The sequence below is a fragment of the Pan paniscus genome, chromosome 4 (genome assembly GCF_029289425.2).
Source record: "Pan paniscus chromosome 4, NHGRI_mPanPan1-v2.0_pri, whole genome shotgun sequence".
NCBI lineage: Eukaryota > Metazoa > Chordata > Mammalia > Primates > Hominidae > Pan > Pan paniscus.
In genome coordinates this window covers 19806150-19832749 of record NC_073253.2, presented here as the reverse complement: position 1 = coordinate 19832749, position 26600 = coordinate 19806150, and the positions used below count along the sequence as shown (strand labels likewise).

The window sequence follows — 26600 nt, the reverse complement described above, 5'->3', positions numbered from 1 at the left end:
TCTCAAACCTCCTAACCAATAACCAAGTCTTCTCCCAGTCTCATCTTATACTTTGCCAAGAAAATAGAAGCCATTAGAGAAGAAAGCTTTTCCCAACACCAAATCTACAAGACCAACACTGTATGGATGGGCACCTATCTTCTCTCCTGCTAAGATGGAAGAAGGATTAAAGGGCTCCCTCAAGCTCTGGATCCCAGTGTGTCTCTCACCTATTGATGACTTCACTCCTACCACTACCCTCTGTCTCTCCCCCGAGTCCAATTTCTCCCTCTGAATGGAAACATACCCATCAGCATAAAAATAAGCTTTATAATCTTGGTCCTCTCATCCACAAACCAAATAGAAATAGAACACTAACATGCCATTAAACAATGAAAACTTTAAGATACAGTAGCATTCCACGATACAATCATCAAAAGACATTTATGGGATATTCAGGTTTTAAGAACTTGGTTTTGGTAAGTTACCAATACAGAGAAAGTTAAGTTTGGCAGAGGTAGTTTATCCTGCTAACTAGAGGTTAAAAGTCCAACCATTCTAATGGTTCTACTAAATGGCCTTACCACTTTTGCTGTTTGGACAGGAAATAATTCACATATTACAAATCAACAATGTTTATAAATGGGTAACATACTTTCATTGTGGAAGAAAAAAATACTGGTTACCTTACAGTGTTTCAAAGCTTCTTTGTATTCTTTGTTTCTGATTGCATCTCTAGCACTTTTTAGAGCAGTCTTCACTTCCTTGCTGGACATTCTGTCAAGGCAGAAAGCCTGAGTAAATCTACAGTAATACCTACCCAACCGTAAATGTTCCAACAAACTTAGCCATCTGAAAAGGGAACCTGGAAAAGGAAAAGACTCCTTCTCTCTGGAACAGTCTTCCCTCTAGAATATACACAGTTTGTTCCTTAACCTCTTCAGATCTGTACTCAAATGTCACTTCCTCAATGAAACCTTCCTTTGACATGCTATTTAACATTTTAATCTTGCCATCCCCCTACTCTCAACAACCCATTATTTCTGGAACCCCTTCCATTGCTTTATTTTTCTTGAAAGCATTTGTCACATTTAATATACTATATATTCTACTTATTTATCCTGTTTATTTTCTGGGTCCCAACCCCACAAGAAGGTAAGTTCCATGCAGGCAAGAATTTTTTTTTTCACTGCCGCATCCCCAGGACCTAATATCTTAAATTATAGATGATCAATTAATAAGTGTTGAAATTGAGTTATATTTTATTTACATTCATTCTCTATATATTTTGGCTAAAATACAAATGATCTTGTTGATCAGGACTCAAAACACATACCAATCTCAATCCAACTCTCCCACTCTATACAAAGCTAGATCCAGTAGAATAAGCCCAAGTCACAGATAAAACACTGACACAAATAATTTCAGTGACTGTGATATGAAAGTTTAAGAAAGCATTGTTTTAATGCTAGTTTCTGTGAAACACAAATCAAGATATTAACTTTCTTCACAATAAGGATTACTGTAGGTTTATTACCTGTACTTTTTCTAAAGAAAAACAATGTTTAAACTTGAATGGAAGCAATGGATACTGCAAAAGGGTTGTACACTAATTTCAGCCATAAAAAGATATTTTAATTAGTAGAGAAAGTATTTCTCCATTTAGTCTTAAGATATATTAATTTTAAATAAATTAGCATATTTTAAGATTACACAACTTATTCTGGCTTACCTGTAAACAAGTCTAATTCAATCATAATTCAATGTTGAAAAAAAGAAATATTTGTATTTTCTGTCAGCTCCTCTAATCTCATAGAAAGGTAAAACAAAGCTGGGGTAAATATTAAGTATTTATAGGCTTCAGATGCTCAAGGGAGTAAAATGTACCAAAAAGATGAATCACTGACATGGTACACTGACAGTCCTTTATATCCAAAGAAGAAGCTAACACAGAAGTATGAGACCAAAGAAGTTTGAGAAGTTACATACATATTTTTTAATCTTTTTGACTTAAAAAAGTTAGGATTCAAAATAATAGAAAAATTAAGATACCATAAAATCAATTTATCTACAGCTAGAACCAGATTCCCTAAATAGGCAGATAAGTAACTTTTTTGCCTAGTTACAATAATTATATAATTTAAAGCACCATATTTCATATGTTCTTGCTTTAGAAACTACTACCTTATCTGAAATTATCTTGGTATATATTTATAGGTGAAAGCTTCAGAATGATTTTTTTGTAGTTTGCAAATCTTGATTGGAGTAGGTAACAAATTTCAATGCTGATTTCACAATTTTCTCACACCAGTTTCCTTTGGTTAAAAAAAACCCTGCAGACTAAAAAGAAGAAAATAACGTCAAGGATGATGACAACTGATCTAGATCAATAAAAAGAGACAAAAAGAGACACTCAAGTAAAAAAATCAAAAAATGTCCAAGTTGAAAAGGAACAAAAACAGTCTCAAATTAAAAACAAACAAAAGACCACAACCATTACATAAGGAGGAAGTTCACCATCTCTTCTATCACCCAACATTCATGAGGGTATGTATACAAACAAGGTAGGACCAACCACTACTAAACTACATGCAGCTCCCAAGCTATTTGCTGTGCATGATATAAAAAATATATAAAGAATATAATCTAAATCAAGAGAAAGACTTAAGACATATAAGTCATTCAATAATCAAATGCTAAACTAAGGGTAATGAGTGGAAGTGCAATAGGAATTTAGAGAAGTAAAGGTGTGTGGTGTGATGTTATTAATGGCTTCTATTAATAGAAGATGACAAGACTTAAAAATGGAGTGAAGAAGGAAAATTGCTCTACTCAGAGGCAAATGCATTAGCAAAGTGAGAGAAGTGGAAATGAGTTGTGGCAAGTATAGGAAACAGTGAGAAAGCCAGGCTGAATGGATCAGAAGGGACTTATTAAAGAGAAGAAAATTAGGTTGGGTAGGTAAATAGAGCCTCAGATTACAGATCCTGAAAGTCAAACAGACAAGTGTGAAGTTAAATACAGCAGCAAATAGGAAGCCATTAGGAACTTTTAAGTAGGTTGTTTTTAAAGACCACTATATAGAAACAAACACCATTTTTCTCTTGGTAATCAATTCTAATATTAAATATCCTTCAGTATCTGTATGTCTCCATATGTAATTACAATTCTTCATGCTACAATGGAACCCTCTATTCTCTTCCAATTCCTTCTTCATTTGATGCAACGTTTAACACAATACGCTAGCACTGAGGTCCTCTCTCACTCATGCATACACACATATACGTACGTAAGTTTCAGAAGGTTAATTTGTAAAAACACAAAATAATCTGCCCCTTTTTAACCCTAAAAACTACTACTTCCTTTTTTATTTAATTTTTATTTTTATTTTTGAGGGGAAAGGGAAACGTCCATTCACCAATTTTCTAAACAAACCCTTATTGAGATCCAACCATCTACTAGGTACCACTTAAACCCATTTTCCTTCCAAGGGTAAAAACCTACTACCCAAAATGATTCCACGTAACCCCATACTCCTCTATTTTGGATATTTCCCTTGATTGTAAGGATTTCTAACACGTCAAAGAAACATCTAGCTCTCTTGCAAGAGAGGGAGATGTCTTTAATATTCTTCCACAATACAACTCCCTATTAATTCTTTCCGCCTTATACCTCTCCTCCCACTATTCTCCTCAATCTCAACTGACTTTTTTTAAATAAGAGTATTCATTTTGTACGTTTTCACTCAAGTTTCTCTACTACCAACCCAAAATATTTTTATCCAACATAAATCAAGCATAAAAAGTGGCAACAACTGCACTTAAAAAGAGTTAGAAAGTGACAGTCATGCCATAAAGGCAATGATATTCCTCAAAGACAACATATATAGGTACGATATATATGTCCCCAGTTGAGGCTATGAAACCTTAAATAATATTCCAATATGCTCATACAAAGATTCCACAAAGCTAAAACAACAATAATAATAAATAGTAATGATAACGACAATGGAAGCTAATTACAGAAAGGAAAAAAAATGGTATCTTTAAATCTAATAACAAAAGGTATTTTGTAATGACCCATAGTCTGACATTTAAAAAAAAAAACTATGCCATTAAATCTTTCTTCTGAAAGGAATGAGTAAAAACAATCATTAAGTAAAAATAGATTCCAATTTATTATTTAGCATTGTAGACGCTTACCTTTTACCAATTATTACCACCTCTATATTCTTTCCGAATTGAATTTCAGATTGTTCCTTACCCATTTTCCATCTAAATTAAACAAAAACAAGTATGAGACAATCATATAAAAAGGATGACACCCACAACCCAAAACCTTCTAAACTTTTTAATGCATCAATTTTCATAATTCATAATTTAAAACATGAGAAATAATTATGTATAATTTTTAGTATTTTTATTCTTTCCCAGAGAGACACTATTCTTAATCTCCAAACTTCTGAATTGGTCTAAACTATATTCCTAGGGCCTCAGATGATAAAAGGAAACTTCTACAAGAGATCAGAAGTCATTTCAGAAACCCAAAATACACTGATGTCAATATAAAAAAATAGAGCCAAAGAAGAATATCTACTATTTCTGTGCCATTTTTGCTTTGAATCAAGGACATCTACAGACAACTAAGGGTACTTATTTACACCCAATTTGCAGCCTAATTATATTAGAATAGAACTTTTCTCTAAGGAACGAACATAAGGAGTATAATATAATTATATTAGTTTGTAATCTAATGAAAACAGAGAAATTTTTTTAATGTTAATAATGCATTTAAATAGTCATTAAAAATAGTAACACAACTACACATCTACAAATTCTAAGGATATTTTGATAGCATCCCTGAAGTGGCTTCTGTCAAAAAAAAAATAATCTAGAATGGTCCCTGCAGAGAATGGAGGTGGTTTTGAAAAATTGAATAAAGTGAAAAAAAGCATGCTACTTCAGAACTAGGAAGTAAACAATGTTTAGGTGAGGCAGGTAGGGATGAACAAGGAATGAAAAGTTTCCCTAACCAAAACACTCATTAGTGATCTACCTAAATAGAAGTGTCAGTCCAACAGTAGAAAGTCTTACTGGTAAGAAAAGAAAGTATGGTAATCCAAACAATGTTTAGGAAAGTAAGATAATAGTTAAAAAAGAAAAAAAAGTACAAACTTGACTATTTCACTGGCTTCTTTAGCCCTGCTAACACTTGGCTGCCCTCCTCACCCAATCTAGTTTTATCACTCAGTCACTTCAACTCTGTTCTTACAAAGTACCCTAGATCCTGTCAGCCCCTTTACTCTGTCATATCCACCACCAAGGCTTACCCTAGTTGAGAGTGAGCTTAGGAAATCAAATGGATCTAGGATCAAAGCCATTAGGCCTTGGGTACATGACTTCATTACTCAAAGCCCATTTCCTCACTGGTAAAGTAAGAATTACATCACTTACCTGATACACACATAGATGGAGTACTTGGACATAATGTATACTAATAATGTCCTATCTACGGTTAGTCTCTCAATCAACTTTGCTACTTGCCATTCCTAAAACAACTAGTGTGATAACTCAGTGTTAAAAATTTTCCCTACACATTCAAATCCCCAACCGTCCTGCAACCTCCTTCTTCCTTGCTCTCTCAAGAAGTAAACTTACCTACACAAACGGTCCCTGACTTACAAATGGTTGAACTTACAATTTTTTGACTTTACGATGGGCTTATCAGCATATTACATGCATTCTGACGTACAATATTTTCAAGTTAAAATGGGTTTATCATGGTGTAACCCACCATAAGCATCTGTATTCCTCAAGACAGCTATCACCAAACATGAGTATCCTCTTCATATTAGTTACTAGACTACATGAATACTAGAGTACAGCCTACAACAGGGATCACTCCCTCCTCCAAACCTCCAAACTGAGCTACTCGACTGCAACTTAACAAATATTATTTTTATTACCCTATATAGACATAATTCAATTATGTCTCCCAATTCAATAAATTCTTAGACGTAAGTCTTATATTTTCAGAGCTTCTTATATACCCAACACTTACTGGATAATACATATTCAATAAATAGCTAATGATCTTCCAGCTTCCAAGGCTTACCAGTGTTAACAAAAAAATGAGTGACTGAGGGAAGTGTCTCAATCAGTAGACGTTTATTGAGCCACACTTTGAGCACACGCCTGGGGAAAAACAAGCCACAGAAGCATCTGTGAACCACACTTTCCAAAGAGGGCTTTCGGAACTCAGTATTCTAGAGGAGAGCGTGCAGGAGTGAAAAATGGCGGGAGGGAAGTAGGCAGTGAGGCAAATGGTTACATTCTCTTGAGTACCTTTTCTGATAGCATAGAATTACTGATTAGCAAAAATGTTGTACGTTCACAAAAGAGTAATCAAAACAATGAGGAAACCTGAAATTATGAGAACTAGCTGAAGAAACTGGGGACTAGGAAAAATAAATAAATGGTGGCGAGGGAGTTGGGGGAAGGACTGTTGAAAGGAGAGATTATCCATGTAAAAGTGAAGAAAAATGCACTAATGAATGGTTAAAAATAGAGGAAGATTAACTTCAACTTAAAATAGGAACTTTTAATGAGACCTATATAAATGTGGAATGAGGTACTCAATGGAAGTGTTTCCCATCACTGGAGATGAAAAAGCACAGGCTGGACAATCCACTCAGCAGGAATGTTTTAGGATAAACTGAATGTCAGATGGGAAGTAGGACTAGAAGCCTCTTAGATTCTTCCAGCACAACGTCTCTAAGGCTCTAAAATATCTGTCTTGCTCCAAATCACTGCAGCACCTGCTCCTATTGACACTGCCAAGGGGAGAAAGAAAAGATGTATTCTTGTAAGCCTGTCATCAGAGTACATGTCCTGTGGAAACAAGGCTGTAGAAAGCAAGCACAGTTTATGGAATTAGACACAAAATTACATATAACTTTTATGAATTTAAATGTCAGTCAATATTGTCACTATGGTAGAAAATACGTTCTACATTCCAAATTAACTCAAAACAAATTTGTTTTTATGAGAGAGCCCACTTGTATTACCTTCCGTGCTGTATTATTATTTCATGTATGCTTGGTTTTGCTTCCCTGAAATCTAAACTCATGTAAACTGAGACTATTGTTTAGGGGTTTTGTTTTTTGTTTTTTGTTTTTTGAGATGGAATTTTGCTCTTGTTGCCCAGGCGGAGTGCAAAGGTGCGATCTCAGCTCACTGCAACCTCCACCTCCTGGGTTCAAGTGATTCTCCTGCCTCAGCCTCCCTAGTAGCTGGGATTACAGGCGCCCGCCACCACGCCCAGTATTTTGTGTATTTTTCGTAGAGACGGGATTTCACCATGCTGGCCAGGCTGGTCTCGAACTCCTGACCTTCAGTGATCCGCCCGTCTCGGCCTCCCAAAGTGCTGGGATTACAGGCGTGAGCCACCGCGCCCAACACTGTTTACGTTTTTGCATGCTCCCGCGGATCTTTATCATGCTGCTTGAGTAACAATTCTGCTACACTAACAGATAAACTAACTGCAGACAGAGCATTTAGTGAGTTACGGCACAGACTCTTCAATTTTCAGTCGTGCTCCGACTGGCTCCCTGTGTAAACTCAGGCCAGTCATTTAACCTCTCTAAGCCTGTTTTCCTATCTGCAATATGGTGAAAGTGAGGATTATAGAAAATATTCCATATAAAAGTACGTGGCATGCAGCAGATGCTCAGTAAATGCTTAGTATAACGCTCAGCACCTAAGTGCCATGTGAGTATTAAATAAACAAATCTGTTCCTTACTACAATTATCTTAGACAAAAAAAAACTGCCAGACATTAGTATTCAGTTGACTTAAGTAGTATAACTCCTCTTTTAACTGTCAGAATATTAAAACTACTAGTGTGATGTGCAAATTATATACCCGAAACTAGATACAGAAATTGGAATTTGACTTTGGGACAGAAATCTGCTTCTTCCAGAACTCTCCAAAGGACTTCAACAGTCAAAAGAGACCGGTTTTTATTCTGCAGCAAAACAATGATATTCTGAACCTACGTCAACTAACTGAACATGTCACACAGCCCATTTCCCCCTCCAGTTTCGCTTATCTCCTTTGCTCTCTGAAGGCAAGGAACAGCTATGCTTTCCCCTGCCTACAGCCTGAAACTTCTTACTAGGCCCCGCTCCTCGCCCCATGGGAGCACAGTAAATCCTGACTGCACGGGGTAAGAGAAGCATTAAGATGAGACAGGCTAGAGATTTCCCTGGGAAGGTATTCGGGGGGGTCTAAGGCATTCACGGCGCACCTGAGGCGGTCCACCCAGAGGCCCCACAAGGCACCGCCCTATTCAACTTAAGTGACAGCCGCGCCGCCACCTCATCGCCGCCCAGTTCACGCTCTCGCCGAACACTCAGCCACGCTTGCGCGGCCCAAAATGAACAGCCCCGGCCCCGATCCTTTCTTTCTCTAAGTACCATTTCAATCGCCTTTAGGATCCCTTGTGCAAAACCGACAGAAATCCGAACCCACCTGGGGCAGATGCTCCTCTTCTACAAACGCCGAGGCTGCAATGAGAGCGCATGCGCCTTGCCCAGGACTCATTCACGTGACTGGAAGTGGCTGGGTTCTGATTTGCTCGGTATTTGATTAAAAGGTCTTAACGTGGGTAAAAGCGGGGATTTCTCTGTTGCGCATGTGCGCGCTCTCCGCCTGATAGGAGTTGTAGTTCTGCGGGTGAAGCTCGGCGTTACTATCAAGCAACCAAACTGCAAGCTTTGGGAGTTGTTCGCTGTCCCTGCCCTGCTCTGCTAGGGAGAGAACGCCAGAGGGAGGCGGCTGGCCCGGCGGCAGGCTCTCAGAACCGCTACCGGCGATGCTACTGCTGTGGGTGTCGGTGGTCGCATCCTTAGCGCTGGCGGTACTGGCCCCCGGAGCAGGGGAGCAGAGGCGGGGAGCAGCCAAAGCGCCCAATGTGGTGCTGGTCGTGAGCGACTCCTTCGTAAGTACCGCGAGGCAGGGGAGGGGCGCCCCGCTAGGGATCGGCGACCTCACCGCCGCCGCCTGTGCTGCAGGCTTTGGGGAGCAGAACCTGAGACATTTTCAAACACCTTTTACCCCGATGCAAAGAAAGAAATACATTTTATGTGAGGCCCCGTGTACTCACACGTACACCACATACCTATGCAAACATGTAAAACAATCGTGAAACACTGAAAACATCTTTGCAGATTTTTTTTTTAATACTGACCTCGATTCGCTAAATTATTTTACCACGACTAATGAACTTTCAGTCCATACCCCCGTTTGGTTTAATTGTGTGGTAAAATAACATTCTGCATCTCCATAAAAGCGTGTTAGCTTTCCAAAAGTCATTTTCCAGTTCACCTCAAGTTTGCAGGAATTCATGTTTGGGTGAGAAGTGAAGAAAGTTTATTTTTATTACCCAGGTCTGTGATAATCCTGTTAGTGCTGATTCAAATGGAATCGTTGGTATAACTTGATTCACTCCCCCGTATTCCAGAGAAATTGTGTGTATGTGTGTGTGTTGGTAATGTGGCTGAATCCCAAACTTAAACAGTTTTTGAAACTTTCCCAAGCCAAAGGTGCTACTGTCAACCTTACGCGATGCTTTTAGGATGATCCATATTTTAAAAAGTGCTGCTTAGACAATTGTTTGGTTATTAATTGTAATATTAGTTTATTATCACTCGGTGTTACTGTGGTCACACAGATGTTGGTGTTAAGCATATCTGGCGCTAAAGAGTGTTTGTAATCGTATGTTGTATTTCCTTTCTCGTAGATTCCTGATGATTAAAATTACGTAGTCTGGATGTGCCCATGGGATTTTTTGAAAATATTACTTAAAGTTATCTTTGTGATTTAAACTTAGAGAATGGGCAGTACTGGAAATTGACTAGATGGCATTTTATTACAGAGTGCTCTTGTAATCAAAGGCAAATGAAGGAAGCAGGATTGTGCAGAGGAGAAGCTGAATTTTGTTGCCATCTTATGAATGACAGTTCTCAAACTAGTATGGTGCTTCAGAGCTGCTTTCCAGTAGGAGTGAGGAGAACAGACCTTTCCACCTGCATGTTGGATGGCCACTGGTTGTGGGCTGCTCCTAGAATGGGGCATGATGTTGAGCAAAGTAGCTGTCTTCAGCAGAGGCAATTGTTCATTCCTAAAAGGGAATCCGAATGTGGATCACAACATCCCAGAAACTTCCAAAGATGACTGAGATATATAGGTTTGTTATTTTTTTTAGTGTGGTATGAATGCATAGATTTTTCTATATTTGTGCTTAAATTTTTTGCATTCACGGCCGGGCGCGGTGGCTCACGCCTGTAATCCCAGCACTTTGGGAGGCGGAGGTGGGCGGATCACGAGGTCAAGAGATCAAGACCATCCTGGCTAACACGGTGAAACCCCGTCTCTACTAAAAATACAAAAAAATTAGCCGGGCGTGGTTTCGGGCGCCTGTAGTCCCAGCTACTCGGGAGGCTGAAGCAGGAGAATGGCATGAACCTGGGAGGCGGAGCTTGCAGTGACCTGAGATCGCACCACTGCACTCCAGCCTGGGCGACAGAGCGAGAGTCCGTCTCGAAAAAAAATAAAAATAAAAATAAAAAAATTAAAAAAAAAAAAAAAAAAAAAATTTGCATTCACATACTTGTTAATATTCAAACTGTCCTATCTTTGGCCAGTGGAAGCCCCTTCAGGTGGTTCTGAGTCCTTTTGACCCATCCCCATTAGTATTTGACAGCTTGCTTTAACAGAGTTCCATGTCCACAATACATATTTCCTGTCCCATCTTGTATTTAGAGACCACAGTCTGAGTGTTAGGGTGTTCATTGCATCTAGACCTTTCCAGTGGACAAATCTAGAAAGTATATATATTTTAGAATGAGAAAAATAAATTGTGAGATCATACTGATACTTTCCATTCAAATTTAAAATTACAAGTTTATTCTTTGATTTTTATACTTATATCTTTTTTGTTTTATGCCAAATATTTTGGTCTAAATGCATTAATGCAATTACTTATTTGCTTTATCCAAACATATAATATGTATATATCAATGTGTTTGAAAATAAGACTGTAATATTACTAGAAATAATGCTAGTCCTGAGTGCAGCTTACAGTTTCTTTGAAGTTTTTGTTTTAGGTATATTCAACTGTATAGTAAAAATGTTGGTCTTTAAACTTAAAATAATTCCTCTCTCTATGATTATACCAGTTTGGTATGCTGTTAGATTCTTGACACTGTGATTTATCATTTCTAAAACTCTGCAGGCTAAGATAGAGCAGTTAAGCTGGATAATAATTGTAGGAAGAAAATAGCAAATTGGTTTTACTTTCAGGATAACAACGCAAGAGCTTTGTAGATCAACTCCCAAGAAAACAAGCAAACCAAATGAAAACTCTTTTTTAAACTATACATTAAAACTATTAAATATTTGAAACACTTAAAGTGTCTGGAAACTGTCCTAAGGTCATACACCAAATGAAGAAACATTTATTCAAGAAAATCTATGAAAACTTGGTAAGAATAGCAAGAAGGGTCTGTGGCAGTGAACTATAGTTTTGACAGAGGTTTCACTCAGGTGGGTGTGGCCAAGAAGATAGGATTACTCCCCCGCAGCTCCCAATCACCGGTTATGGTATCTCACCAAAAGGGACAGGCTGTGAGATTTCTCATCTTCTCCTAATCCAAGTTGGAGAGGTTAAATTCCTAATGAATGCAGCTGAGAAGTTGAGGGCTCCCTTACTTCAGTCAGCCCCCACTTACAGGACAGAGGCTTTATGCCAAGTGCGGAAAGTTGAGAATCCTAGGGCCCTAATTGCCCTGGCCCTAGCTCTCTAGTAGGACAGAGGTTCCATACCAGGAGAGACAAGCTGAGAAGACCAAACAAGCTTCTGCAAAGCAAGCAGAATGGAGGAAATAATAAGGATTAGGGCAGAAATTAAAGAAACAGAGGATGGAAAAATAGTAGAGAAAATCAATGAGACCAAAAATTGGTTCTTAGACAAAATCAGCAAAATTGACAAACCTTAGCTATACTGAACAAGAAAAAAGACAAAAGAGCTAGATGACTAAAATCATGAAAGAGAATGGTTACATTATCTTAAGAAATAAAAGAATTACAAGGGAATACTTACATACAACAACTGTATGTCATCAAATTAGATAAATGAAATGGACAAATTGCTAGGAAGGCAGAAACTACTGAAACTGACTCAAGAAGAAATAGGCAATCTGAATAGACCTATAAGAAGTAAAGAGAGTAAACTGGTAACTTTAAAACTACCAACAAAGAAAAGCACAGACCCAAACGGTTTCACTGATAAATTCTACCAAATACTTAAAGAATAATTAATACTAATTCTTCATCTACTCTTCCAAAAATTAGGAGAGAACACTTCCAAACTATAAGACCAGTTTGGCCGGGCGCGGTGGCTCACACCTGTAATCCCAGCACTTTGGGAGACCAAGGTGGGTGGATCACCTGAGATCAGGAGTTCGAGACCAGCCTGGCCAACATGGCGAAACCCTGTCTCTACTAAAAATACAAAAATTAGCCAGGCGTGGTGGCAGGCACCTGTAATCCCAGCTACTCGGGAGGCTGAGGCAGGGAGAATTGCTTGAACCCAGGAGGCAGAGGTTGCAGTGAGCCGAGACGTGCCATTGCACTCCAGCATGGACAAAAGAGCAAGACTCCATCTCAAAAAACAAAAACAAAAAAACAGTCCGTGCCTGATTCCAAAGCCACGCATACATCACAAGGAAAGAAACCCACAGACCAATATCCCTTAGGAATATAAGAGCAAAGATCCTCAACAAAATGGATTTGGCCCTCCATATTCACAGGTTCTGAATCTGCAGATTCCACCAACCTCAGATAAAAATATATGGTATTTATGGGATGTGGAACTCATAGAACTTGACTTTTCCTGTCCATGGGTTCCACAGGGCTGACTGTGGGACTTGAGCCCGCAAAGATTTGGTATCCTTGGGAGGTCCTGGAAACAATCCCCTGCAGATACCAAGGGACAAATGTACTAGGAAACCAAATTCATTAGTATGTAAGAAGGATTATTCACCGTTACCAAGTGGAATTTGTCCCCAAAATGTACAGTGAGTTTAATATCTGAAAATCAATTAATGTAATACATCATGTTGACTGAATAAAGGACAAAACCCCTGTGATCATCTCAATAGATGCAGAAAAAGCATTTGAGAAGATTTGACAATCCTTATGCATTCAACTGGCTAGAAATAGAAGGGAACTAAAAGGCATCTACAAAAAAAGCCAGAACTTTACACTGAACGGTTAAAAGAAAAAAAAAATCAGTTTTCTGACTAAGATCAGGAAGAAGACAAGGATGTGTGTTCTCACCACTGCTATACAGCATTGTACTGGGGGTTCTAGCCACAGAATTAGAAAAAAGATTAAATAAAGGCATTCACATTGGAAAGGAAGAAGTAAAAGTATCTATACTTGCAGTAATCTTGTATGTAGGATTCTACGGCTCCACTACAAAACTATTGAACTAATAAATTAGTAAGGCTGTATACCAGATCAGTGTACAAAAATAAATTGTATTTTATATACTTAATTGATTAACACACTTATAGTCAAATTAAGAAAACAGTTCCATTTAAAGTAACATCAGAATGGATGAAATACTTAAATCTAATCAAGGAAATATAGTTCTTATACTTCAAAAACTACAAAACATTGTTGAAAGAAATAAAAGAACATTTAAATAAATGAACAGACATCCCCTTTTCATGGATCAGAAGATTTAATATTGTTAATATAGCAGTACTCACCAAAATGATCTACAGATTCAATTCAATGCCTGTCAAAATCCCTAGAACCTTTTTTTTTTCTGCAGAGATGGAAAAACCCATCCTAAAATTCATATGGTAATTCAAGGGACCCAGAATAGCCAAAAATAAATCTTGAAATAAAAAGAACAAAGTTGAAAGACATACACCTCCCAATTTTAAAGCTTACATCTTAACTACACCAATCAATGTAGTATGTTATTGGCTTAAGGATAGGCGACATACAGATCAATGGAACAGAATCTAAAGTCCAGAAATAAACTCTCATATTTATAGTAAATTGATTTTTTAACAAGGGTGCCAAGACCATTTAATAGGGAAAGAATGATCTTTTAAACAAATGGTGCTGGAAAAAAAAAAATACGAATGAAGTTGGACCCTGCCTTGCACCATACACACACACACAAAAAAACTTTAAGTAAATTGATTGATTAATCAAATGTAAAACTAAAAAACTCTTACAATAAAACATAGGTGTAAGTCTTTGTGATTGTGGATTAGGCAATTAAAAGATGGGCAGAAGATCTTTTTTTTTTTTCTTTTTTTTTTGAAATGGAGTCTCGCTCTGTCACCCAGGCCAGAGTGCAGTGGCGCAATCTCGGCTTACTGCAACTTCTGCCTCCCAGGTTCAAGCCATTCTCCTGCCTCAGTCTCCTGAGTAGCTGGGACTACAGGTGCCCGCCACCACACCCAGATAATTTTTTTATTTTTATTTTTAGTAGAGATGGGGTTTCACCGTATTAGCCAGGATGGTCTCTATCTCCTGACCTTGGGATATACCCGCCTAGGCCTCCCAAAGTGCTGGGATTACCGGCATGAACCACCATGCCCGGCCAAAAGATCTTAATAGACATTTCTTCATAGAAGATATGCAGATGACCAATAAATACATGAAAAGATGCTCAACATCATTAATCATTCGGGAAATGTAAATCAAAACCACAGTGAGACACCAGTTATACCCACTGGGATGGTTATAATGAAAAAGACAATAACTAGAGATGGCAACAATGTGGAGGAATTGCAACCCATACCCTGCTGGTAGGATCACTCAGCCATTGGAAATCAGTTTGGCAGTTTCTCGAATGGTTAACCATAGAGTTGCTGTATAATCCAGCAGTTTTACTCCTAGGTGTATATTCAAGGGAAATGAAAATATAAGTCTACACAAAAACTTCTACATGAATGTTCATAGCATTATAATGTTCATTATACATAATGGCCAAACAGTATAAACAACCCAAATGCCCATCAATTGATAAATGGATAAATAAAATTTGGTAATATTATTCAACAATAAAAAATATGGTATATGCTACAATGTAGATGAAACTTAAAAAGATTATGCTAAATGAAAGAAGCTAGTCACAAAGGACCACATATTGTATGATTCCATTCATATGAAATGTCCAGAAAAAGCAAACATGTAGAGCCGGAAAGTAGGTTAGTGGTTGCCTAGGCTTCAGGAAAATAGAGAGTAATGGCTAAGGAGTGCAGAATGTCTTTTGGGGATGATGAGAACATTCTAAAATCGACTATGGTAATGGTTGCACAGCTTTCTGAATACACTAAAAACCATTGAATTGTACACTTTAAATGGATGAGTTGTTTAGTGTGTTAATTATATCTTAATAAACCCATTTTTAAAAGAATAGAAAACAGGCTAGGCACAGTGGCTCACACCTGTAATACCAGCACTTTGGGAAGCCACGGCGAGCAGATCACCTGAGATCAGAAGTTCGAGACCAGCCTGGCCAACATGGTGAAACCCCATCTCTACTAAGAATACAAAAATTAGCCAGGCATGGTGGTGGGCACCTGCCCAGCTACTCGGGAGGCTGAGTCAGGAGAATCACTTAAACCTAGAATACAGAGGTTGCAGTGAACCGAGATTGTGCCACTGGACTCCAGCCTTGGTGACAGGGTGAGTCTCTGTCTCAAAAAATAAATAAATAAAAATTTAAAAATTAAATAAATAATAGAAAAGAAGCATCTCTGCCTGGGTCTTAAAGGACAGAGGCATCTTCTGCATCCCCACTCCTACTCCTACCTCTACTCCCTGCCACTGCACCTGTATCAGTTTTAGTTTTGCTGAGGTTTCAGGAGTGGCAGGGGAGAGTAGGTACAGGAGTGTTTACTAGAGAGTCTAGTGAGAATCTCATTCAGTCTGATGGACAGATCTGGGAAGAACACTATAAGCAGTCTTGCCATGCTGACATGGCAAATTAAAGTTGCTGTTACATTCTTTTATTAGGATGATTAATTCAAATCTAAACTTCTCTGATTCTGCATGGCCCATAATGATAAGGAACCGAGTACAAGCCATGGTTCAGAAGGAGCAATCAAAATCACAAAATTGTATCTACAAAAAGACTTACCCACCCCAAGGGGGAAAAATGTGTGGACCCATGAGAATTAATTAACAAGAGCAGAATGCAGCAACTAAAGGCAGTTGGTACCATTTCTGTAACTTTTGCAGAAAGCCAATTAATGGGTCATTTTTATTTCTTAAATGCCCAATTTTAGAGTGCTTAATTTGTTTGAACCATAGGAATGGCCTTGAGAAAATTGAAATGGGCTATTAGTAAGTTATAGAAGTTATACCAAAAGCCATTTTTCAAGATTTTCTCTCCCAACTAAATTTGACAGAACTGTGTTTTCACTTATAACTGGCTATCCATTGTAAACCACATTAACATACTATGGAAAACTTACTTTCTCTCTTTTTCATCAGCCAGCTGTGTTAAGATGCCTTTCAGTTCAGAATGAAATATTCTATAGACCGTCTCCCATTGATACCATTATCAGCAGTACTAGTAGTAGCCTAGTTTTTAAATGATTTGTTAGTGTGTAAAAACTACATGAAGTCAAAAACCAAAACTTCTAGAAAATTTTTAAATATTTTCTCTAATAACATTTTGGTCTTCGTTTAGAGTATTATTGATATTTCTGACATTGAGAATATGTATATCATAATTTAAATACTTCCTAGGAACCAAATTTTGTGATTGATATGCTTAATCCAGTTTATTAAGCTTTGCAAAAATACACTGTTGAATTTTGAGCATAAATTTGTCTTCTTTTTTAAATTGAACAAATCTCTGGATTAGAGATTCATTTCATTTCATTCACTGAATATTTGCATACCACTCACTGCCTTATGTATATCTCAGACAGCAATCTTAACATAGATCACCTTTCACTGATGGAATCGTTGGGAACTTTCCCACATGAAGGCAGTCGCCCCCTCCCTTTCTGGTTATCTCTGCCACTGTATTTCAAAGAGTCCTGCTTTCCAGCCTGCTTTTGATACAGATAATGTCCCTGTACTAGTCATAGAGATGAGTCAATAAATCACTAACATCGATTTTAATCTGACACATTAGTTATTGATATGCTGCAGTAGGCATTTGCAGTGGTAGTTACACCAGTTTGAACCTAGCCTGCAGGACTTGGAGTCCAAATCCCAATATGTGAATTATATAGCACCTTTAAGACAGTTCTACCTTGTGACCTTCTGCTCCATCCCCCAACCAGGTAAGCCTGGGTTGTCTAGATTCTAGGCAGTGGCCACAAATTGTTATCTCCCCGTGTTCAAAAGATTGTAACCATAAGACATATATACATTTGGAATTTGTGAGGATAAATTTCTGAGAATTTGAATTTAAGGGCTTAAAGAAATTCTCATGAGGGAGGGCTATGCACTTTTTTTTTTTTTTTTTTTTTTTTTGAGATGGAGTCTTGCTCTGTCACTCATGCTGGAGTGCAGTGGTGCCATCTCAGCTCACTGCAACCTCTGCTTCCCAGATTCAAGTGATTCTCTTGCCTCAGCCTCCCGAGTAGCTGGGATCACAGGCACCTGCCACCACGCCTAGCTAATTTTTGTATTTTTAGTAGAGACAAGGTTTCACCATGTTGGCCTGACTGGCTTTGAACTCCTGACCTCAGGTGATCTGCCTGCCTCAGCCTCCCAAAGAGCTGGGATTACAGGCATGAGCCACTGTGCCTGGCCACTATGCACTTTTGTCTTTGCCTTTCTAGCTCATCATTGAGGAAATCAGTAGTTATTTCCTTAGCATTCAATGATTACTCCTGCTAGAAGTGGTAATTTATTTTGACATAAGACATGCATAATTTTCCCCATCTTAAAAAAAGAACTGACTTTAATCCCACATTTTCTTCCAGCTAACACACCATTCTCTAACATCCATCCCGTTTTTCTGTTTTGCTTTGCAAAATTACTTCTCAGAAGAGCTTTTCTTTTTTCCCCCTGCTGCCTCACTTTCCTGCCTCCCATTCCTTCCCCTTTCCAGTTTAGCTGTTCATCTTTACCACCCATTGAAAGTGCTCCTGTCAGGGTCACCAGCTGTCTCCATACTGCCAATTCCAATGTGCATTTTCTGGCCTCATTTCAGGTGCATTCTCAACACAGCAGATGTTACCTCTTTCTTGGCACACTGTCTTCTCTCAGCTGTCATGGCACTCGGTCTCCTCACATCTTCCTCCCTTGGCCATTCTTTCTCAGTTTCCCATGCTGCTTTCCCTCTTATTTGGGACTCCTTATAGCTTCCTCTAGACCCTTTTTCTTTCCCCTCCTTCTTCTCTCTCCCTGAAAGGTTTTATTTAATCTCACAGTTTTCAAAATCATGAATATGTTAAATGCTCCCAAGTTTTATTTCACCAAGATAGACTTCTCTCAACTCCAGATTCCTATCTGTATCCAACAGCCTACTTTATATCTCTATTTGGGAATCTCAGCTATCTCAAGGATTTAGATATATTCTATATTTTGGGTTGGCTCATGTTCTAAACTGGAATTTATTTATAATTATGTTGAAAACATATAATAGATAGAACTCCAGGACTGGAACATTCTTTTTTCTGTTCTTGCTCTTTACCAACGTGAGTTCTTCAATTCCCAGTTCATCTCCAAAATGCATATCTCCAGCCCAAACATCTCCTAATCTTCAGACTCACTTATCAAGCTGCCTAATTTTTTTTGTAGAAACAGGGTCTCCCTGTGTTGCCCAGGCTGGTCTTGACCTCCTGAGCTCAAGCTATCCTCCCACCTCAGCCTCCCAAAGTGCTGGGATTATAGGCATGAGCCACCACACCCCACCCCAGCTGCCTAATTGATATCACCACTTTCATCTCACAGATATCTCAAACTTTGTATGTCCTTTAAATTCTTTGAATAGCTGGATCCTGTTCATTCTTTAGGTCTCATACATCCCAGAGAAGGCTTCCCTGTCCACACTGTCTAATGTAGGTCTCTCTTGTCCTTCTGTATCTCGGATTTTTTTCAAAGCACACGTCATAATTTGTAATTATTCGTAGTTTATTTGCCAGTATACTTTTTGCCTCTCCCACTAGACTGTAAGCTTCATGGGGCCTAAGACTCTGTTTTATTCACCACTGCATCCTCAGATTTTGCACAGTGACTGGCACATAGTGAAGTATTCAATAAATACTTAGTTCATCATCCCCCAAAAGAACGTTCCAGGAAGTCCTTTATTTACTGTAGTCAAATGAATCCAAGTGTAACACTGCACTGAATTCTAGCTATTTATGTACCAGATACTGGAAACACCCTCTATACTTGTTTTGTTTTTATCTTTGGAGGATTCTTAAAATCATATTGAAGTCTTCTGCTATTGTAAATTTTATGGTTAAAGAAAATAATTTTCTTCTTTGGTAATGTAATCAATGCTAATTAAATTTCTTTATTTCCAGGATGGAAGGTTAACATTTCATCCAGGAAGTCAGGTAGTGAAACTTCCTTTTATCAACTTTATGAAGACACGTGGGACTTCCTTTCTGAATGCCTACACAAACTCTCCAATTTGTTGCCCATCACGCGCAGGTATGAACATCCTTAATATGAATGGGAGAAAGTGGCTACACACTGAAAATATATTCACAGTTTAAAAGATTATACCTAAAAGTAGAATAGTTAGTTGTATTTGGCCTCAATAAAATTGTTTTAATATAAAAGATGTGCATTTTAAGGTATATACTGGCTATTGGGGTTGTTCAAATTGTATTTTTCAAGAGTAGGAATTTTTATCATTTAGAAAGGTGTCTAGTTCATGTGTTACCATTTTATTTCCTTGTGACTGGGGACTAAGAGTCTTTTGACCATCCAAGAAAATGAGGGAATACTCATATTTCCTAGAAGAGTTCTGTTTCCAGGGAAATTTTTCAGTAACGGTATAGGTAATTGGGAGGACTTCTATGAACATTAGAGTATACCATAAAGTAGTTACAACTTATATTCAGATTTACCTGAATTTTTTCTTATTATTTCAGATTACATACTTTACCTCTTTCTTTCCATCTCAATTCACTTTTATCCCAAGTCAAATTGTTCACTTTTATTATAATAATTTAACAAATAGGCATAGTTTTATTGGCAGAATGTCAGTGACATTAAGCCATGAATAATTAACAAATAGGAAAAAACTGCCATTTTTATAAATTCTATCTATTGTCTGATGGTTGTTTTCCTTTTCCCCTGTCTTCTGGTTTATGTTTGTTGCCTTGGAACCCATAAATGGCACTCAGTGATTTGGTTTGTCTGTAAATGAGATGATTTTCTCTGTGATTTGAGTTATAACTTCTTTCACCTATATTTTCAACACTAACAACTATATTATTACCAGTGATGAAAAGAAACTAAACTATATTGTAAATGATATTTCAATAATGAAGGACCAGGCATATTAAAAAACAGTTTTGTTAACTGTAAAGTAGAATGAGCAGTGGGCTAGGGTGAGACAATGACCTGGATGCTAATCCTCAAGCAAGTCACTCAGTCTTCTTATCTGCAAATTGCTGTGTATACTGTGTACCTCACAGGGTTGTTCTGAGCATCACATTAAATAACGAATGAGAAAGTGGCCAATGAACCCTAGATGTCTCAAAATGTTAGATGTTGTTTTTCCTGGAAGAAGTAAATTTTGAAGAGTAAGCAAGGTCAAATAATTTGTCAAAGACCACTCAGTAACTGGTGTTATTGGGATTCAAACCCAGGTAATCCCCCATCCCACCTCTCAGAAAACATCTTGCTAGATGAAAACAGAAAGCTTATTCTAACTTTCTATTTATGTACACAGAAATGGGAAAAGGAAAAAAAGTGTTTATTGAATAAACAATCATAGTTGTAGAAAGTGAGAGATAAGGCATAACACACTACGTTTTTTGTGGAAAGCCAGCAAAAGGACAGGGAATAAGGGAAGATCCTTAAGGATGTTGGGGAAATGAGATCTGTACTTCAATTGTCTGATTTAGAAAATTAACCAATAAATACTTAGGGATTGTTTTTATGATTGAAAGAGGCCTCTAGTCACACATGCTTTGTATTTAATTCCAGCTGTATTTACCTTAAGTAACTTAAGCACTAAGCGTTAGTCAACTCATCTGTAAAATGGAAATAGTAACTCCCCACAGAGTATCACTCTGATAAAATGAGGTAACAATCAGAAATGTTTGGTAAAGCACCTAATCTGGGTACGTCTTATTGCAGAGCATAAGCTCTTCACTAGTGGACTGCTCTGTCAGAGTAATTGTCCTAATAGTTAAATTGTTAAGCTTTACCTTAATCCCAATTCCTTTTTTTTTTTTTTTTCTCAGCAATGTGGAGTGGCCTCTTCACTCACTTAACAGAATCTTGGAATAATTTTAAGGGTCTAGATCCAAATTATACAACATGGATGGATGTCATGGAGAGGCATGGCTACCGAACACAGAAATTTGGGAAACTGGACTATACTTCAGGACATCACTCCATTAGGTAAAAATAAAACAAAAATAATCATCATGGACTGCCCTCTGCCATAGCGTGTACCTGTACTCTTTTTGACTTTAATTTTTTTATTTTTCCACAAAGGTGAAAGTAAATCTCTTAATCCCTTCATTGTGTTAATTAGGCTGAAATTTTAGCTTTCTTTCATCTTCCTAAAACATTAAAATGGCTAATATACTAGTCATTTTGTTTTTCTTAAGCATTAAAAGTCTATAAATAGTGTTTGTAAACTCGTTTAGCCCATGCTTTATTTTCATTGAATTTCCTTTAATGGCTACTGTATTATTAATTTTAAAATCTGTTTTTAAAACCATAGCCTTCTTGCTGCTTTCGTTGGTCAGTTCTCTCTAACTTGAGTCTATTGTAACTTCTTTTTTTCTTTCATTTTACTAAGTCCTCAAAAACCAGGCAGCCAAGCATAGTGGTTAAGAGTAGAGGTCAAGAATCAGATTGCCTGCTTTTGAATTATAGTTTCTGTTTACTACTAGTATTGTAGTAGTCTGATCTTGGACACATTGTCTAAATGTTGACAGTGTACTTTAATTTCTTTGCTGTGAGGATTAAATGTATCAATAAGTTCAGTAAAGAGCTAACATAGGAGGCCTGAGACTGCTCTCCTTAGAAAGGCCTGCTTGGGAGGTTGGCCCCTGTCTGACATCTAGGAACTTGGATTTCTGGAGTATTCCCACTATTCCTTAACTGATAAGAGTGGCCTATTGTGTGCCTGGAGCATTTGTGCATTATGGTTTATGCCGAATACCAGCTTTCCTTCCAGGAGTCTGGAATTTTGGTATGTGCGAAGTAGAGGGTGCTTATATAATCAGCACCCCCGCCTAAAAAACTTGGGTACTGATTCTCTAATGAGCAGAAACAACACTTCACATGTGTCGTCGCAATTTGATGGTGGAAGAATTATGTCCTCTGCGACTCCAACCGGACACTTGTGCCTAGTTTCTTCTGGACTTTGCCCTAAGCACCTTTTCCCTTTGCTGATTTTGCTGTGTATCCTTTTATGTAATAAATTATAGCCATGAGTGCAGCTGTATTCTGGGTCCTGCAATTCCTCCTACTGAACTTCGGTGTGATCTTGGGATCCCGCAACACTTGTGAACCCCAACACAAATACATATTAGGGATTAGAGTGCCTCTTTCTTACTTAGGCAAGTGCTAATTGAGGGTTATTTGTAATGGTTGTTGTGATGGTGATGATGATACTAATGATGATGATAAGTAATAATAAGAAAAAATTAAGTTAACAAAAATAGTGATGAATGTAGTGAGTTGAATAATGTTCCCCCAAATTTCGTGACCACCTAGAAAGAACTTCAGAATGTGATCTTATTGGAAAATAGACCTTATTTGCAGATGTAATTAGTAAGGATCTCCAGATGAAATCATGACTGCTGTCTTTATTAGAAGAGGAACAAGGACATAGGCACACAGAGAAGAAAACAATGTTAAGACAGAGGCAGAGATAGTAGTGAGGCAGCTACAAGCCAAAGAATGAAAGATTGCCAGGAGTCACCATAAGTTAGGAAGAGGCAAGGAAAAATTCTGCCAGAGTCTTCAGAGGGAATGTGTCTCTGCTGACACCTTGATTTTAGACTTATAGCTTCCAGAACTGTGGGAGAACAGGTTCCTGTTGTTTTAAGCCACACAGTTTGCAATAATTTATTCTGACAGTTCTAGGAGATGAATACAGTGAGTTTTGGGTAAACAGATACTAAAATAATCTAAAATAATCTGAACATTAAAATTGCTCTCCTAGTTACTGTTTAATTTCTTCCCTTTTCTGTCCTCCAAAATCTAAAAGATGGCAGTACAGGAAATGCAGAAGCAATCCTGACATTCCTGTTCTTTACTCTGTCTTCTAATGCATTGCCAAATGTAGTCAGTTCTACTTCTGAATTATTTCTCCAACTTACTCACTTCTCACTCTCTCCACCAAGCTACTGTCATCTCTTGCCTAAACTATTAAAATGGGCTTCTACCTGGACTCTTCTTACTCTATCTGACCCATTTTCTATAGGCAACCAGAATGATCTTTCTTAGATGTATGTCTGATTACATGACACACTTGCTTAAAATCTTTCAGTGGTTTTTCTCTTCAGGTTAGTTAAAATCTCAAATCCACAACATGATTTATGAGACCCTACATGATCTAGCCCCTGTCTACCTCCAGTCTCATTTCATACCACCCTCTCCATCCCTCAGTATGCACCTGGTCTTTTAAAACTTTCCTTAATATGCTTTTTACTACTTCTGGACTATTGCATGAGCTAGTTTCTCTGTGCAAAATCCTGTTCCCCTACTCTTCTCTGCTAATATCAGAAAGAAAGGGAGGGAGAAGAAGTACATGTAGGAGGAGGAGCACAGGCTTTGTGTCCATCAGAGCAGTCAGATGCCCAGCTTCCCTGCTCACTATCCTTGTAACCTTGGGCAAGTTACTTGATATTGAGTGTCAGTGTTCTGTAAGAATTCTTGGGCAAGTTACCTGGCATTAAGTGTCAGTGTTCTGTAAGTTATCTGTAAGAATTATGATGCCTACCTCATTGGATGACTGTGTTTTATATGAGTTAAAAGATACTATACAAGGATTAAGCGGAATAATATAAAATATTTAACAGTGCCTGGCACAGAGTAAGCATTTACTCAATGGAAAGATTATTATTATGAAAATGGCTTAACCAGAATTGCAGTCCAACATTTATATAACCATCTTTTTTTTTTTTTGAGACACAGTCTCGCTCTGTCACCCAGGCTGGAGTGCAATAGCGTGATCTTGGCTCGCTGCAACCTCCGCCTCCCGGGTTCCAGCGATTCTCCTGCCTCAGCCTCCTGAGTAGCTGGGATCATAGGCATGCGCCACTACGCCCAACTAATTTTTTGTATTTTCAGTAGAGATGGGGTTTCACCATGTTGGTCAGGCTGTTCTGGAACTCCTGACCTCATGATCTGCCCGCCTAGGCCTCCCAAAGTGCTGGGATTACAGGCGTGAGCCACTGCACCCGGCCATAACCATCATTTTTCTAAAGTGCTTTGCATTGCTAGTTACTTTATGGAGTTTCACAAATTTCTCTTTAAAATCTTTCTCCTTTTTAGAATGTAAGCTTAATCTAAAGTAAGATACAACTGTTTATAATAAAAGAAATCTAAGATTGAATGCCATATATTCCCTGTAACTTTTATTCTTCTATGTGACATGGTTAAAATATGACCTGACTTATATTCCGCAGCAGGATAATTATCCATGCAGAGCAAAGACCTTATCTCTTCTTCTCTGCTTTATTCCCATTTGCCAGCATAGTGCCAGTACATTGTAGGTTCACAATTAAATTTCTGATGAATGAAAAAGTTATTTTGAAGTACCTACAGTTTATTATTTGATAAACATTGATATTCTGTGTAACACAGGATCATATCACTTGTTCATTATTAGTATTTTGTATATATCTACAACTAATAGAGGATATCCTGTTTTTAACTTTTTAAAATTCTTTAAATATTAATATTTAGGAGTTCTTTCTTTGTCATGTGGAATTCTAAAATTAGTAGAGAAAAAAAACACTTAGATGTTGATGTTTGGGATGTCAAAGATGGTTTTCAGTGCAATACTTGCTTAAAGCATATTTTCATTTACTCACACTCTCACCAGAGCTTAGGAAATTGAAATAAGCCACGAGGAGTATTTTTATGAGCGCTGTATGTACCCACACAGACATTTGGCTGACAAATAGGTCAAGGTTGCTGTTAATAGTATGTCTGAAGGTTATATGAATTATATAGCACATTATTTTTCAGTGTAAACTTAAAAATGGGTCTCAGAACAAAACATGGTCTCTCAATATGAAATCTCATAAATAGGGGCATTCAGTCTTGTTGATAGATTGACTTTCAAAATCAAAATGCAAGTTATTATAATTCTTTATTACGGAAATTGGCCATTTTTGAACCTGCTTATATTTTCAGCCAGAATTACAGGTTTCTTTATTATTATAATACTTCCATCTGTCTTTTTTAGGCATCAGCGATGCTTCCTTCTTGTACCAGTTTAGGAACACTAATTTAATTAAGTGTCCCTTATTATATATGACACACCACACCATACTAGGATCTCTATGGGCTGCACAGTTGTTTCATCTGGACAGTTGTTAAAGAGATACTGGTAGTATTACTCATAAAAATGCCATTTACTGATGATAAGACCTTGAGCAAGTAATTTATCTGCTTAGAATCCCAGTTTAGTCAGATGAGCTTTCACTAGATGGCTTTAAAAGTTCTTCTACTCTGAAATTCTATAACTCCAATGGAGTACAGTTAAGTGGTTTATAAATTTCTGATACTCATCTGCCCCTTCACATTATATGTATTGTGTTATAACAGGTTTAAGTTCAAATTTGCTGTCTTCTTATCAATTGAAAGAAAACATTTGGGCCGGGCGCGGTGGCTCACGCCTGTAATCCCAGCACTTTGGGAGGCCGAGGCGGGCAGAACACGAGTTCAGGAGATCGAGACCATCTTGGCTAACACGGTGAAACCCCGTCTCTACTAAAAATGCAAAAAATTAGCCGGGCGTGGTGGCGGGCCCCTGTAGTCCCAGCTCCTCGGGAGGCTGAGGCAGGAGAATGGCATGAACCCGGGAGGCGGAGCTTGCAGCGAGCCGAGATTGCACCACTGCAGTCCGGCCTGGGTGAAAGAGCGAGACTCCGTCTCAAAAAAAGGAAACATTTGTATTTGCCTTCAGGTAAAATTGTGTTGCCTATCTATTCCTAAAGTAGTGGTTTTCCACTGAGGGCAGTCACCCTTACCCCCCATACACCACCCCCACCTCTACCCCTTAGCTGCCAAGAAGACATTTGACAATGTCTGGAGACATTTTTGGTTGATAACACCGGGGTTATTTTGCTGGCATCTGGTGGGTAGAGGCCAGGGTTGCTGCTAAACAGTCTATAATGCAGAAAA

The 26600-nt window shown here is 38.0% G+C and overlaps 2 protein-coding genes across 2 annotated transcripts in view; one reads left to right on the top strand and one right to left on the bottom strand.

The window, feature by feature from the left end:
• Positions 1-8602, bottom strand: part of SKIC3 (SKI3 subunit of superkiller complex) — a 97829-nt gene extending 89227 nt beyond the window's left edge. Inside the window, exons 1-4 of the mRNA XM_003822763.5 lie at positions 8511-8602; positions 4182-4253; positions 2164-2319; positions 666-756 (exon numbers count right to left, since the gene is read on the bottom strand). Of these exons, the coding sequence (XP_003822811.3) occupies positions 666-755 (90 nt within the window). The 5' untranslated portion in view covers position 756; positions 2164-2319; positions 4182-4253; positions 8511-8602. The remainder of the gene's footprint in view (positions 1-665; positions 757-2163; positions 2320-4181; positions 4254-8510) is intronic.
• A 63-nt stretch (positions 8603-8665) lies between these two features.
• Positions 8666-26600, top strand: part of ARSK (arylsulfatase family member K) — a 48923-nt gene continuing 30988 nt past the window's right edge. Inside the window, exons 1-3 of the mRNA XM_008976347.6 lie at positions 8666-8979; positions 19568-19697; positions 21467-21626. Of these exons, the coding sequence (XP_008974595.3) occupies positions 8854-8979; positions 19568-19697; positions 21467-21626 (416 nt within the window). The 5' untranslated portion in view covers positions 8666-8853. The remainder of the gene's footprint in view (positions 8980-19567; positions 19698-21466; positions 21627-26600) is intronic.